General features: G+C 30.4%; 1 protein-coding gene across 4 annotated transcripts in view; it reads right to left on the reverse strand.

Moving 5' to 3' along the window:
- Positions 1–6708: 6708 nt before the first annotated feature.
- LOC127714966 (probable G-protein coupled receptor 139) overlaps positions 6709–16922 on the reverse strand; it is a 50923-nt gene continuing 40709 nt past the window's right edge. Inside the window, exons 1-3 of one of the 4 annotated variants that reach the window (XM_052220990.1) lie at positions 15437–15506; positions 13512–14778; positions 6709–7260 (exon numbers count right to left, since the gene is read on the reverse strand). In XM_052220990.1, coding sequence (XP_052076950.1) covers positions 6957–7260; positions 13512–14602 — 1395 coding nt within the window. In that variant the 5' untranslated portion in view covers positions 14603–14778; positions 15437–15506 and the 3' untranslated portion in view covers positions 6709–6956. Of the gene's footprint in view, positions 7261–13511; positions 14938–15436; positions 15507–16922 lie in introns of those variants that run through there. The other 3 variants (XM_052220993.1, XM_052220989.1, XM_052220991.1) reach the window with 3 other exon arrangements.

A 16922-nucleotide genomic window follows, 5' to 3' on the forward strand; every position in this document is an offset into this window, starting at 1 on the left:
CATTTTGATAAAAATTTCAAATAAATTATATTACAATATTACTAATTTTAAAACTACTAAAATAAAGATTGCAACTCAAAACAATAAATAGATAAGTAAATCTTTCGTTAATTTTCTTTTTGGCAACGAATGTACCTGTGAAAACTACTATCTTGTTTTAAGTTATGTAATTGGTGTTCATAGAACAAAATCTGATGCGTTACTATTAAATAACCAATGTATCAAAGAAACACATGCTGTATTTCTGTAACGATGCCTTATAGTTGCAGGAAACTAATCCACCATGCCCCAAAAACAACTCTCATCTTAAGGGAAGACTCCTGGTGTAGATTGAAATGATACCCCGCTTTACACTTTATTGAGGAAGGAATGTAGAATAAATCAATAAAGGTCATACTTTTAGAAATTATCTTAAAAACATACTCTCCGTAACTCGCGAGTAATAAAGGACTTGAACATCAAATAACGTTTTGTTGCACCATTTGCGACAAACTCCGATTATGATTAAGAACAGTAAAAATATGGGGTGGTTGAATATGAACCACAATCTCGTTAATACTAGTAAAATTCCAATAATATAAATGAAACAGCGTTGTATTTCACCTAGACAAATTCTAGAAGGTCACAAATGTTTTATGTATTTGGCTTTCACAATGTTCAAAATTGGGAAGTACATCAATAAGACTGCAACTCATCGACATAGGAAAGCAGAACACACATAAAAGTCAACATATTACAGTCTTCAACAATAGACAAAAGTTTATAAAAAATGTTTAAACGCTCTAAATTTTTAAATTTTGAGAAAGCAGTACCCGTTTGGTGACCTCTAGACGTCTTTTGGTCATTTGTGTCGTTTGGTTGTTGTGAAGATATAAAAAACGGAAAAGACAGATGATAAATTTCAACAGAAGATTGTGCAAAACAACCCCAATCATCACCTGCGCGATTAATGTTGGTCAGTGGTCAGCGCATGTGATAAAACAAATCTATGAGCAGAAATACAGAAGGAGGATTGCGATTCAATAAAGATAATAATTTTTTTTCTTTTTTAGCCATGACGTTGTCAGTTTATTTTCGACTTATGAGTTTGAAAGTCCCTCTGGTATTTTTCGCCTCTCTTTTATATTCCGTACACACACTAAAACGGTCGACAAACTTTCAGATTTGTTCGAAAAGTTTTGTTGTGATGAGATTAGAAGAGATTGATGGCAATTAATGTCCCAGATCCACCGTAGTCGACATAAACACTTGATAGGCGAACGAAGTATATGCCACACGTAGATATGTTGCTACTTAGAAACGGCATATTATCTATTTTGAAACTAATATGATATTTTTCAAACGTTTGTTTCATATTTTGTAGCAAACTTGAATCAATTACTTTACATTTTATTAAAAGAAAGTAAAATCATCTTTATATCAAAGGACTTAATTAATGAAATATGCTACATCGTTAAATCATTGTGATAATTCCTGTTTGAGTTATTCTTCATACATATACAAAAAAAAAACAAAAAAAAACAAAAAACAAAAAAAAAAAAACAAAAAAAAGTTGAAATTTAACAACCGAATGAAATGAACGAATTAGTACAAATAATTGTAATCACAATATTTTTATCAGATGAGTCAACGAGTACAATAATTTCAGTTTAAATTGCTTTAATAAAACCTCCTTAACTGATTTAAAATTATTTGAATAGTAATTTGAATGAATTGCATTTTACGTGTTTCCACTATGCATCCCTTCTGTGTCAAGTCGAGAAAAAAATATTTGTTCCTGCCCATTGCGAATAAAAAATAATGATGGTTTTTAATTTTGGATTTCATTAAATGAAAATCAAACACTTTTGGAAACCGTCCTTCATAGATAAAAAACATTGAGTAGTATGTATCTTAAAATACGTATCATTTCATAACCAAAATATAAATAATAAAATAGCAGAAATTCCAAGAACAGACCAACCACCAATAAAAGACTCCCCCAAATGACAAACAACAACAAACAAATAGTTTTAACTTTTAAACAAGAAAACACCACAATATTAGCACTCATTTTGAGCTCACCTGGCCTAAAGGGCAAAGTGAGATAGTCTCATCACTTGGCGTCCGTCATTGTCCGTCGTCGTCGTCCGTTAACTTTTACAAAAATCTTTTCCTCTGAAACTAATACGCCAAATGCAATTAAACTTTGCCACAATCATCCTTGTGGTATCTACTTTGACAATTGTGTCCAACCAACATGGCCGACATGGCTAAAAATAGAACATATGGTTCAAATGCAAGTTATGTTTTTATCATGAAAACAGCTATAGGTAGAGAAAATATAACAGGGCAGAAATGTTTAAAATGTTGAGATCTATATTCTGTCTGTTTACATCAAAACTGTCATGAATACGACTCGTTATAGGAGTTTTAGTCCAAAAATAATGAGATGAATATTTGCAAATTCGTTTCATTTTTGCAAAAATTACAAGCAAGAGAAAATCTACAAATAAAACAACTTGCCATGAATCGTCAGTGAACTTCTTATAGGAGTTATTGCTCTTAAATGACGATGTTTACCATTTTTTGCGATTTTGTCCATTATCTGGAAAACTATAACAGGTAGATAGAAACTGTAAATAGCAAAAATGATTAGCAGAACAACTCTCCTTTTTGCCTTTCTAAACCATGTATATATATATACCGCAAAAGTAAAACTCACAATATACATATTTCATTGCAAAACTACGCCGATTGAGAATTTTTTTTTGTGCTATCATGCTGTGCTTTTAAGTTTACATTTTCATCTCTTATTAAATGTTTCATTATTATGAATAATTTAACCTAAACCGAATGATCCAACACCTCCTTGTCCTTCTTATTCTGATGACGCCGAAAAATTCTACGAAACATGTCGCCCAAAACAGTAAGTTGGAATAAATTTTGCGGTTTAACATTTGAATGTTCAAGTAACCAAGATGCACATTCAGCGAGATTTTGTCATTTTTGTTTTCGAAATATGACCCAGAATGAATTCATACATGTTTTATGCCCCGCCGCCTACGATAGTATTGGCATATGATATATATTGTTTTCTGTTCTGTTCGTCTATCCGTTTGTCTGTTTATCCGACGTGGATCAGGTAAGAATTTTAGTTGAATGTAGTTTACTATGAAATGTTTCTCACATCAACTTGAAACTTATTACACATCTTCATTATAATGTGTACTGTTTACACACAAATTCAAAGCAGGGTTTTGACCAAGATATCTATTAACAGACTCATTAAACAGGGAAATGTGATATTGTGTGCTGGTCATGGTGTCTTATGGACACATATTCCCCTTATTATATCATCAAACCCGTCCATAAAGTTTTAAATCATTCAATAATGCAGAAGCTGTATCGAAGGACGAACAAGGTAACGTCATAAATATGAAAAAAATATCGTTCATCAGGTTATTATTATATTTTATCACATTCTAAATCTCCCTGAAACATAAAAAGAATATTTATTGTTAACAAGAAAATAAAGTACAAACTGACATTACAGATTTTGTATTTTAGCGTTGTTTGGCTAGCCTTGCTTTTCATTTGGGGCCTCAAATAATTCGAAGATATAATTATATATCTCTTGATGAAGATCCACGTGTTATTTTTATAACATGAAAACATACGATTTCTTGTTTATTTCTGTACTAAAAATACTCGTTTGAGACATTGGGTATTTTTAAACATTAAATTGTAGATATATTTCAAGGAGATAATACATTTCTCTCACTTGACATGCTTAACTTTTTAATGAATGATGTATCAAGTTATAGTTACAGATTGATTTAACTGTGGAACCTGTGATAGGAACTCAAATTAATCAAAATTTCCGTAATGTAAGAACCCTTTGTTATATTTCTTACTAAAACTTTTTTTTTAAATTTTAAAGTATGCTCAGTGATATTAAATAACGTGATGATGATTTTAAGTTGTCTTCCGTCTTTACAGTTTCTCTTGTACAATATATGATCAATATTTATTTTTATATTCCCGCTGTAGAGTATTAGGATAGGGTAAATTTATAATTCCTGAATACACAAGTTGGCTAAATACTCACATTTTCTACATGGTGCACGTATCATGTATAAAAAAGGAGATGTGGTATAATAATCAAAGCGACAACTATCCACCAGAGTTCAAAAGACATGATTGTAATCTATTAAAAGTCACCGTATGGCCTTCAACAATGCGAAAACACATACCGTCCATTTAGCTTTGAAAGGCCCGACGTGACATATATTAAACAATTTAAACGAAAAACTAATGTCCTAATTGATAACAATTCAACATACAAAAAACCCAAAATATGACGGACATGAACCAACGAATTTCACTGACGTACAGGCACATACAGAAGTTGCGGGGTTTGAATGTTTATGAGTTGCAAATTGCTTAGACCAAAAAAAACACAAAAATATAAGAGTACTAAGTCTCGCAGTTACAGAAAGCTAGTACAAAGCCAATAAATAAATAATTTATCAATCAGTGTACATCTTTCTTTTTTTTTGTGTGTTTGAGTGTACGTCTACTTTTTCTTGATGAGGTGGGCCTATTGAACTGTCATTTATTTTGTTAAGTTCTGTTATCGCTTTAAAGTATCATCAAATGGCCCGGTCACAATACATTGTACAAATCTTTATTGTAATTTGACCTGCGTTATAAATGGTAGTGACACTAGTTTATGTTTTTTTTGAAATATCTTTGTTCGAAAAGAAGGTAGATATATGCTAATTTTTTTAAACCACAAAGCAACAGTTCTCGGGTAGATAATATATGTATATATATATAAGAAAAACAGATATAATCCTAAACAATCATGGATACCCTGGATAAAGAATGTTGCTGACAATTGAAAGTACAAACAAACATTCAAGAAAAATAAATGGAAACCTCCATCGAGATTATTGCAAAAAAATTGACAGATTATCTGCAAATAACGTATGGCCAATTTCCTCATAGCTCTGTTTGAGCAGTTCACCAAAAAGATTTTTTGTTTTGAAATCAACGACAGTAACAGAACCCCCCCCCCCCCCCCCCCCCAAAAAAAAAAGAAAGAAGAATTATAGTCCAAATTAGAGTAAAGTAGACAGAGATTGTGGCAGCCCTATGTTCCACAAGGAACAGAGAGGACTAAGCCAAGTAAGTCAATTCCCCATGCAGTTGTTGTATACTCACAAATTAAGTCTCCTGGAATTTGAATACTAAGATGGCTGTATAGTATTCTGAAAATAATTTTAACCATTTAAATTATATCCGTAAATTTATTTATTCAGCGTTACACATTTCTGTGATAAAAATTCTGACATATTATTACAAATTTTACTTGTTTTGTTAACTTTGGATTAAAAGAATATTGTAATCAAAGCGAAAAACAATTGTTTGAAAGAAATACATCGCTTTATTTTCGATAGATTTTTAGTTTGGGTTAATGGTTTTTGGATACAAACAAATATGTGTCCATCTTTATTCTTCTATTGTTTGTTCCCAATTTCGGAAATATGCAATTTTTTGTTAAAATAGCAGTGAGCACAAAAGAAGCTGTAATACTGTAGTTGAATTTTATGCACCGATCAATCATCTTTTATGGGTCGTCTTTCTTTTTAAAAGTAATTTGTTTTATACGGAAGTGAAAAAAATGGTTTGTTGCTATTGCAAGATATTAAGCATTAGTTCAACATGCATCTCTTGGTGCCTTTTATGGTTGAGTTGGTTAATGGAAGCCTGAAATATTGTAACAGTTGCTTACCGTGTCGTAAGTAGTGAAATGGATATGTTTTTCTTTTTCTTTTTTGTGTGCTTAGAGATCAAATGCGTTAACGAAAAGCCTAGATAAACGGGTTTTATGTAAACCGCAAGTCACATCAGGGTTATTTTTCAAAACGCCAATAAATCTTTAGTTACTTTTAATGTATATTAGCCCCATGCATGAATGTGCTTTGCGGTTCTAAAAGTCTTATGGCTGACTAATATTTCTTATCAGATGGCCATGTTATAAATACCTGCAATGTTTACAGATTTTGGCAAATTTTGATTATTTATAAAAAAAAAAGTATAAGAAGGACATTCTTTATCAAAACCAAATTCTGTTTGAATAAAGCTATTATATATTGTCCTTCGTATCAAATTATGTCACTGCCGTTTGTAAGTGACGTCCTTCGATGCAACATTTTACCATAACATGCAACATTTTAGATTCTAAATCAAAATAGCTTCACCAGTAATGTATAGTGGTAAATTACATTTAGTTGTACCGAAATATAAAAATATAAATAAGGACATGTGGTATGATTGCCAATGAGACAAATATCTACCAAAGTTCAAATGAAGTGGATATAAGCAATTACAGGCAACCGCACGGCAATCAACAATCAGAAAAAACCATACCGTATAGTCGGCTATATAAAAGATAAACATAAGAACAAACTGTAAAAATCAATTGCAACTGGTTTAACCCAAAAGACAATACGAGGCACAAACACAACTATATAAAAATAATAGACACAAAACACCGATACAAGAGTACTTACAGTTCCTGAAAGCTAATACAAAGCCAATTACAACTATTAAATAGATCAGATCTCCCAGGTTTCATTATAAATCAATACACATCCAACGGATTTAGTGTAAAGACGTTATAAACAGTCTAAGAAACGCATGACCTTGCGCAATGCAAAACATTGTTGACATTTTTTTAATCATACATTAAGAACTTTTTAATATTCCCATTTTAGAAGGATTTGACAACTTTTAGATTTTGACACTGTGAATGAAACTGATACAAGGTACCTTGCTCTACATCTAAAGTTCAGACCCATGTATCATCATATAGGACCTTATTCTATAATGTTAATGAGTCTAAGATTCAATAGCTGTTCGTATATGTAAATTCAAATTTGAAACATTTAATGCTTTAATTATGATCGTTAGAGATATGTACTTTCTATAATTGTACCCTGATTAAAAGTTTCCTCTTTACCAGCAATGTGTAACATTTCTTGTTCTGATAAAGAACCGACTTGATCTTGTAATGAAGGAAGAAGTAATATTGATATATCGATGATTTGCGGTGAGTGTCTTTGGTTTTGAACATGCTTATCTGACTCCTGGCATCTTATTAAATCTTCGGAAGTGTGAACGTTGCCATTTTGAACCGAGGTTGGCACATCAGTTTGCGTTGTCCTGGTTGAAATAGACGAGTTCTGCTGTGTCGAAGTCCGTCTACGTATTCTGAAACAATTATAAACTAGATGCATTAACAATATCTAAGCTTTGATAAAATGAAGCATTGCCGATATTTGAATACTTTATGAACTAATAAAGAATCAATCATTTTTTTTTTCATTAAGTAATGTAGGTAATACAACATCATGTTTATGTTTTGCAAATAAGAAATATTGGATTAGTGAGTTATTTCCATAAACGACAAAATTTGTCTTCTATAGTCAATTGTTTGTTTTGGGAAATTCCCTACAGATAATAGTCATGGGTACAATCCTCGACAGCAACTTATGCATGAATATAATTGGTTGAACTTGGTTTTTGCATGCAGTTAAGTGGTATTCAGTGTCAAGAGTTTAGATGCAATATGAGCATGATGTATCTTTCGTGTTCTAAACAAACTCTTTAGAAATTTACAGAATCGACATAATGTACATATATCAGTATTAACAGCAGCAGTGTTACTCAGGTTTCGTCCATTTACTGCATAACACAAAATAAATCAAAGAAGATCTGCAACAATTCAATCCCTGATGAAAAGATTATTTTTGAAATGTAGATATGTTAAAATAAACCTTCAATTGGCAGGGGAGTCTGTAAAATAAGCTGCAGTATGAACAATAGTAAGGGAAATAAATTGTTGACGCTTCTTAATTTCCCTGCAATCCTTTACATAAAATTGTTATAATTTGTCGGTTTATGTATTTTCAATTTTAATATTCTCAATCAATTGGATAATATTTCAAAATTTTTGCAAGATCATTGATTGCATGCATATAAACTGTTGTGGGCTATAAAAATTAAGCCCTCCTTATATGTGGTGTTTGTTTTCGTAATACGACTCGAAATGAATTTAAATCACAGCTCTTCCTTTTTGTTATTAAAAGATTAAATTGATAGATAAATTATTCAAATGAAAGTACAGTTTTATTTGAATACGAGTTCTCTAATAACGAGCACAGTGAGATATCAAATAAACGTCTGCAATGTAATCCGTCTCTTTCATGTTCTTTATCAATTTGTACTTGATTTGAACGACATGAACAGAAATACATGACATAATTACTATTCTCTTCTGACTTTAATATAAGTGTTGTCAGAAAATATACAACTTATTCAAATCAGTCACTCTTCCGTATCTATGATAGTTTATTTCCTCAATAGAAAGCAGCGAAGTAGTAAATTGCAACGATATTGATAAATATTCAAAAGACCCTAGCTCAGATTGGTCATTCACATGTTGTTTGTTTTAAAGTTTAGCGGCATATATTTTACGTATATTTAGGACGAGAGCAAATTAAGCAATAAATCAATCAGGTAGGTACTGCATAGTTGGTCAATTTGGATGAAGTGGGAAATGTGATTTATTTACAGAAAAGAGGGTATGTTTGCTAAAACTAAAAAGCATGCATGCAGAAATTATGACACATGATTGATGAATCGGATTTAACGTCCCATTTACGATCAAAGTTGGCTGTGCATTTAAACATCTCGAAAAGCAAATTATTTTGTCTCTCATCACGGGTGCTGGTAGTCAAGGTCTTGATGATCATACTTTTGATCTCAGTAAACCCTTGAGATTCCTGAATACTTAAAAAAGACACTAAAACAGAAAACACGTTTTGCCCTACTTGAATATTTGAATTATTTTTATCTGTTTTCATTTAATACACAAAAATGATAATAAGAATCACCAAACATACGAACAACAGCGAACAACACTTTTTTAGCACAAGACTCTCCTATTGCCCCTCGAGAATACGTGTTTAAAACTGAAACATACAAAAAAAACCTGCACAGTGCAGCTACCAACACAAAGTTCCAGTATTTTCTCCGTATTTTTTTCGGATAGTGACTTAACATATTTGAATTGGATAAACGTTTATGATTTCAATTTTACAAAACATTTACGAGAGTACATTTTTAAAGAATGATATATATAAAATTAGACCATCAATTAAATGTCTTAACTAACATGAAGATAACGTACACATATGTTTTTTTATGGGTAATTTAAGAACATGTTGATTTTTCAGAACACCTAAAGTATGCTTATTGTTTTACCTTTAATGGAAAATGCAGTTGTAAGTGTTTAAAGAAAAGTTTTATGGTCATAAAGTGTATGATTTATGAGTCTAAACATCAATAATAAGCTCCAGTATGAACACGGACAACGCTCTATGTATCACGTTTTGCTACTTAAAGGTCTACAACTCAACAACGAAAAAAGTTAAAATCGTGAAAATCGAACTTGACCTCCAATCGCCCGACAGCCCTCCCAAAAAAAATCACCAAATTAATAACCGATATTTTCCTTTGAAAATCCTGTTAAAAGAATACGTGCGAACCCTTTTATCCTGTCTATTATGTTACCAACAAATTTATTAATTACAACACTATTACACATGTAAAAAGTGCAATTTCTTGTTGAAACTAAGACTACAGAAGAAAAACATTATCACTGAATAAAAGGGAGTAGTTATTTTACAACAGCATATGTTTGAATATAGCAATTTGTATATCCTGTACTGACTATCCTGTTACTTTTGTTACAGTAACATGATATTTGATCGAAACGTCTTCAAAAAGTATATAGTTACATATATTTTTACAAATAATAAAATGTGTGGTTATTTAAGCTTTTTTAAAGGCAATTTAGCACAGACAAATGTAGTAATGATATCGGTAGCAGGATAGACAAAACGGGTTACAGGATATAACTTGATATGGTGATATATCGTTATCGCATGGCCATGTTACCAAAAACAGAATGACAAAAGTAAAACAATATGCGAGGGAATTACTTGATGTTGGATTTATAAGAAAGAGAAAATAAACACTAACCATTTCGAATGCTATCTTAGACTTTCGTTGTTGGTGGTTATTTTCATAACATTTGAAAAGCAAGTTTTAGATGTATTTTTAGGAACAACATGGAAAATTGACAAACAATCTATCAATACACAGACTGAAAATATAAAGAAGTTTTTGCTCTCGAAAACCACCTTATTGACCACGACAAACAAGCTAAAATGTTATCGATGCCTTTTCTAAATAGCCTAAATTTCCTTTTTATCATTGTAACAGAAGAGACACTAATATTGCACATCCTATCAAAAAAAATTTCAATATATTCTTGTTTGCTATTACCAAGAATTCATTTTTGTATATGTTGCTCCGAAAGTATTGTTTTTTTTATTTAAACTAGTAACTTTTATTCCATTTTGCAATTTCGAAATTTGACATTTTTAGAAAATGACCTATATGTAGAATTCGATTGGAAAACTGGGTCTGCTGAATACAGCCTGCTAAAAGTTTTAGAATAGTTTTGATGAAAAAAAAATAGCCCAACTCGATTTGGAAGAAAAAAAATATGATATTATTTATTAGTTTCCTTGTAAGAGGTGATCAAATCTCTCTTTAACAATTTCAAGTGTGATGTTATCTTCATAAACGACCTATTATGCATTTTAAATAAACACCGTTTAAATAACAATACGTAATTTTTTTCTTTAAAGCCAATTGTGTTCCATTTTTTTTACTTCCATTTTATGTCTTGTTTTATACACTGACTTGAATTCTACCTAATGTTCAAGTAGCACAATGTTAGTAACATCAAGTATAAGAAATATAAGACAGTTTGCATAAATTGGATGAAAATGAATTTTAATGTATTCTTAAACGAAATCTAAGACGTGAATTATGAATACTTCCAATACTTCCAAGTTATCGTTTTGTTATTATTATTTCTTTTTACAAGACTTTCAAACTTTTAAGGTAAGCTCATATCACAACAAGGAGTTTAAGTATCTGAAACCTTCCGTTATGTTTCTATTTTAAATATTTTCTCAGTCAAACAAGCAAATACGGTGTTTATATATCCCAACTCGTTCGTTATGCCCGTGTGTGTAGTGATGTCATAGATTTTAACGAACGTAATCAATGCATCACTGGTAAATTATTAAGTCAGGGATTTCGTTACCATAAATTACGTAAAACTTTTACTAAATTCTTTCATAGATACAAGATTTGATTAGTAAATTTGGCTGTACCTGTAGAAAACTGATTAAAACGGTATTTCACATCCTAAATTTCACGGTAATATTGTACTTAAAGCGCGGAAATCACTATGTGATCCGTGTAAACTCATCGAACCTTTAAACAAACTTATTAGTAAAGGTTATATTACCAATGTTGTAATTAGATCTTTGAATATAGTTTACATTGGCACTAATATCGATTTTGTCATCAGCAAATTAAAACATAACTAAATTTGTATTCTTTTCAAACGGGATGTATAAAGACACACCCACGTTCATTTTGATCTATAAAGAGGTTAACTCCTAACTATCCTACTGCCATGAGGTTAAAATACTAAATCCCTGGGATGTGTTTTAGTTGACTTTAGTCTCTGATGCTTGATTTTTTTTATTAATTGTTTTTGGCTTTTAACTAGCTGTCAGTAACTGTGAGTACTCTCAAATCGTACTTTCTTGTTTATTTGACCTGTTGATACTAATTGTAATGCTTTTTTGTTATTTAATGTTATTTATTCACGGCTATATCTGGTCTATATACTAGCCTTGATAAGTGTTTGGTATAACTTTAAATTTTCACTTCTTCGTACTATAAACATCAAAATTATTTATTTTGTACAAATATTTCCTTTCTCCATTTGAACTGTACACGTTTACCTAACAACAAAATTATTTTCATCTACCTGTATTTAAAGTAATTACAAATGGCTGATATTTTTGTTCAAGCATATTGTTTTTCTTAAATTATTTAACATTTCACAGCGGTATAACATGTTACTTTAATTTTTCTTCCCTTAGTTTATTTATCTTGTATTTACATTGTATCATAGATCAAATTTATTTGTTCAGTGTATGTTCGCTGGTGTTAATATGTCTTTTGATTGAGTTAAGCCATTTCAATTGATATTTTATAGTGTGTCTTTCTATGTTGTAATGTTACACTATTGTTTCAGATAAGGATGAAGGTTTGGTACCATTAAAACGTTAAAACCCGCTGCAATTGTTTGAACCTGTCTTAATTCAAGAATCTGATGTCCAGTAGTTGTCGTTTGTTGATGTGGTTCATAAGTGTTTCTCGTTTCTCGTTTTTTATATAGATTAGACCGTTGGTTTTCCTGTTTGAATGTTTTTACACTAGTAATTTTTGGGACCCTTTATAGCTTGCTGTTCGGTGTGAGCCAAGGCTCCGTGTTGAAGACCGTTCTTTGACCTATAATGGTTTACTTTTTTAAATTTTGACTTGGATGGAGAGTTGTCTCATTGGCACTCATACCACATCTTCTCATATCTATAAACATTATTTTCATATACGCATGCACATACTCACACGAGACCAGTCGTATTTAGGTAGAATGACACTCTTAAACTAAGCTAAACTTCAAGGGTCATGGTCAATATCATAAGTCGGTATCATATCTTGTTTTATTCAAATTTAAACCATATAAGCTTAAACTGTGAAAATTGTTCTGCCACGTAAAATGTAATTGACTGAAACATATTTTTCTCTTGCCAGAAATATTCTTGAAGACTAATTTATAACTACTTCAATCTATAATCATAGACTTGCTCGTTAAACAAATGGTTGGCGATTGGACAACCACAGGAACATTTTGCATAAATTAATCAAACTTGGAAGGTTGATTAAACAGTCTATTTTCCATTCTCAATTTTATCACTACATGCTACATACATATTTTAAAATGTTCAACGAAAATTAAGAAAAAAATTACTGATAGTTTTGCTTTAAAATATCTAAACTGGTCAATATAAATTTCTGTCGACGAGTTCATGTTTTATTCAAAACAAATTATTCCCTACATAATCTATATAAATGAACATCGAATGAATATAATAACATACGACAAAATACTTCTAAAAAACAAGTACGATGACCTACAAAAAATTAGCCTTGTACATTTATTGAATGTATGTCGAGAAGATTTAAGAAAAAATATATCGTATAAAAGCTTTGTATTTAGCTATTTTTTTCAAATTAATTGAAATGTTTACTTTATAATCAATGTACTAAATTCTTCGGTAAAATTTATTATTATAAATAAAGCGTTTATTAGCCTTTAGTTAACGTTGTAAAGAAAATTTGATTGTATTATTACCTTTTTTGCCTAAACAGTCAATGGAATCAATAAAATAATTGAGATTGACAGAAAATATTGAGGTTGTCATATGATATGATATTATTTTGTTTTATCCTTGTATACTTACATATTTCTATTGCAAATCTTTGGTAGGTTTCTTTTAAATGTTTCGTTGACATTGACGTATATGTAAAAGTTAATTCCATAATTAGAAAATTGAAACAAATACAGAATTGCTTCGGAAAGCCCAAGTTGTGCTGATATCAATGTAGTTTTTGATGTGGTAAACGAATCAATTACAAAGAGAATTGATATTGGAAGTGTAGTTATTAGAAAATATATACTTGTGAAGAATAACATCCGAGTAAGGCGCTTACTACTCCTTATGGTGCGCTTTCTATATTCTTTGTTCCTCATAAATAATCCACGTAATCGTCCAGAGCTCCGTAATGTTTCCCCAATAAAGATATTCATAATAAACATCAATATAAATGGAAGAAGAGACAGCCATACAAGATCGATGACAACATAATATTTTTCTTCATAATTGTAAGATGCAGATGATGTGTTATTGCATACATATTCATTCTGTAATTTCACCAAACCGTTTGTAATAAAAAGAGGACCATCCATTACGAGGCTCATCAGTATTGGTACAATTAGAACTATTTTAAGCAGTGATGAAAATTTTGCTGTTCGATATTGTAACGGAAACCGAGTTTTTACAAACCTCTCAACAGTTATGGACACTAGTATCCATGACGAAATATGCATTGAAAAATATATCATAAAGACATCCAGTTTACAACCGAAGTCGGAAATGGTCCGAATGTCAAGGTCGAACGTTGCTAGAATCCATCGTCTCATTAATCCAGTTATGAGTACAGTAGTGTCCGAAACAGAAAGAATAAAAAGAAAATTGTAGGTAATTTTTTTCCATTTTTTCATCCGACATAAAACAATAATAATTCCAATGTTTCCAAAAACTCCGACAATAAATATTATTGGTGATATTATAATCCAAATCCATTTTGTAATTTCCTCTAAATGTACTGCATTTGTATCAAAAGGCACATCGGTAATGTTGTGAGAATGATTAAAATAAGTTACAATTACATAATTTGACGATGTAAATGAGCAATTTGTGTATGACTCAGTTGTATCTATAGTACTGCTTCCACCTGTTTGAAGACCGACAACCATTAAATGTTTTTTCATTACCAACAGAACAGGTTTCTAACAAATATTAAGTCATCTAACGACAAAACATATAGCAGGTTTACTAGGGTGTATCTATGTAAGTTAATATTTTGTACATTGTTCGTCACTGATGTTCTTTTCTTTTCATATATAAAAATTCTTCACCTCTACACGGGTCAAAATCTCTATACTTCCTATTTAGATAATAAAAACGTTTGAAATACCAATCACTGCTATAAATATGTTGATATTCAATTTGCGCCTTTTTGTAAGTGAGTAATTCCTCGTACGATATTCTGTACACCATATTTGTATAAATGAAATAGTTTTTTTTATTGAAGTGTACATATTTAATGACTGACGACTTGTATTGTATGTAAATAAGGCTCATATGGTGAATATTTAAAAAGAAAAGCTTTGTCATGGGTATTTTACGTCTGTTTATTTTAAACTCAAATTTATATAAAAGAAAGTCCATCCTTAATTGCTTTTAAAATGTGGCGTCTAGAATTGATAAAAACATTAGACTTCTTTTAACATCTACAAACATTTACGAAAAGGTTAATGATATTTAATTAATATGAACATTTAATAAATAATTATAATTTTTCTAAAGTTGGAATAAATAAAATTGAAATCATAAAGCCGATAAAGAACATTCATGGTCCAAACACCTCTCAGCTAGTTGTGTACCATAGAAGAAATGATGTCTATTTGGTAATTAGACAACTATATTCACACAAACAAACAAAATACAAACATGAAGACAAACAAATAAAAAAGTATTGTGATATCGGTATCATATTTGAGTAGTCTTGATAAAATTTAAATTTAACAGTTTTATAATCATACCTTTCTAAACGGGTAACTTGTAAATTACATTTTCATCATGTATTAAAATGTGTATTTTAATTCGAATTGACTTAAATGTATTGATTTATTCAGTAAAATTCTATAGCTAAATGTAAACTGGTTTTGTGATGTAATAGATTTTACATTTGATTATTGAAAAAAAGTTTCTTTCAAAAACTTATGCTTAAAAACCCACGAAGTAGACGTGAATATTATTTGTGTTCCTACATGGTTCAATAATGGTTGTACAATTATTTTTAATTGCGCAAGATAAATTTTATGTGAAAGTTTGTGTGTTTCTTATACGGCAATAACTTGAACGTTTACTGCCTAATGCTTAAGTTTAGGTAGACATATTTCATTGTTCAACTAAACAGAGAAATTTCATCATGGTAATCCCCTTCTAGTTGTTATATTAGTGGCTGAAAAGGGTGATATAAGCGATATTCAACTCCATTATTACAATTTTTCAAAGCTGAATAATGATTAAAAAAGAAAATAAGATTAAGTAAATAAATAAAAACGTAAACGATACAATTATTAATAATCCCTTTTTTTGTTCTATCTTTGTTGGACTGAAGTAAACATTATGGAAAAATACAAAGAAAAAGAAAACAAAGCACACAGAAACACTTGCAATCATACTATAAGTGCCAAAATAGTTTAGGGTTTGAAACATTTGTAATGAATAGTGTCACAACATCATGAACATGAATAAATACAAAATGTTTCTTTGATGTTGAAATTTTTATTGAAAACCTATACTGGTTTTGAGATCTTTTATACATATTAATTACCAGCTATATAAATTAATTATATAATCTGCCTTTTTAAATTCCTATTTTTAATTAATTTCATTAGACTTTTACACTCCGACACATAAGTTGACTTTAAATATAAACGTAAGAAACATGTATTTATGAAGCCAATTGATCAATCTGAGCATTCCTTGTGCATTCAGTAAAAGTTATTTTCCGTAAACTGTAAACTGATTTAGAGAACGACCTGTGAAATTGACCTAGTTTCGAAATTTGCTGATTTGACTACACCTTATTACATGTACTAGTTTAGCGTAGTTATATCTGTTTGTTCAACACAACGATAAAATGGGGGCGAAATGCTACCAAAGGGATATTAAAACTCACAAGTCGAAAACAAACTGACATTGCCATGCTAAAAACAAAAGGATAAGACACAATTTTTTGAAGACATAGAAATATTATCCTACCATTTGTTTTGCCATATTCCCAACTTGCAACCATGAACAAGTATGCCATCTACGTAAGAATGGACCATGTATATCAACAATTCAGCACTAAGGTTTTGCACCCTTTTAAGTGTGTTTGAGTACTGAATTTCAAAACCGGTTCTGACAAATTAACTTTTTACATGTCTTTTTTTTTTTTTAGATAGATTCAATTCTGCATGACACATTACCAGAGATTAAAAAAAAACCACACGCATGTAAGAAAAAGTATTTACAGAA

The sequence above is a fragment of the Mytilus californianus genome, unplaced genomic scaffold, assembly GCF_021869535.1.
Source record: "Mytilus californianus isolate M0D057914Y unplaced genomic scaffold, xbMytCali1.0.p SCAF_9, whole genome shotgun sequence".
NCBI classification, from domain to species: domain Eukaryota; kingdom Metazoa; phylum Mollusca; class Bivalvia; order Mytilida; family Mytilidae; genus Mytilus; species Mytilus californianus.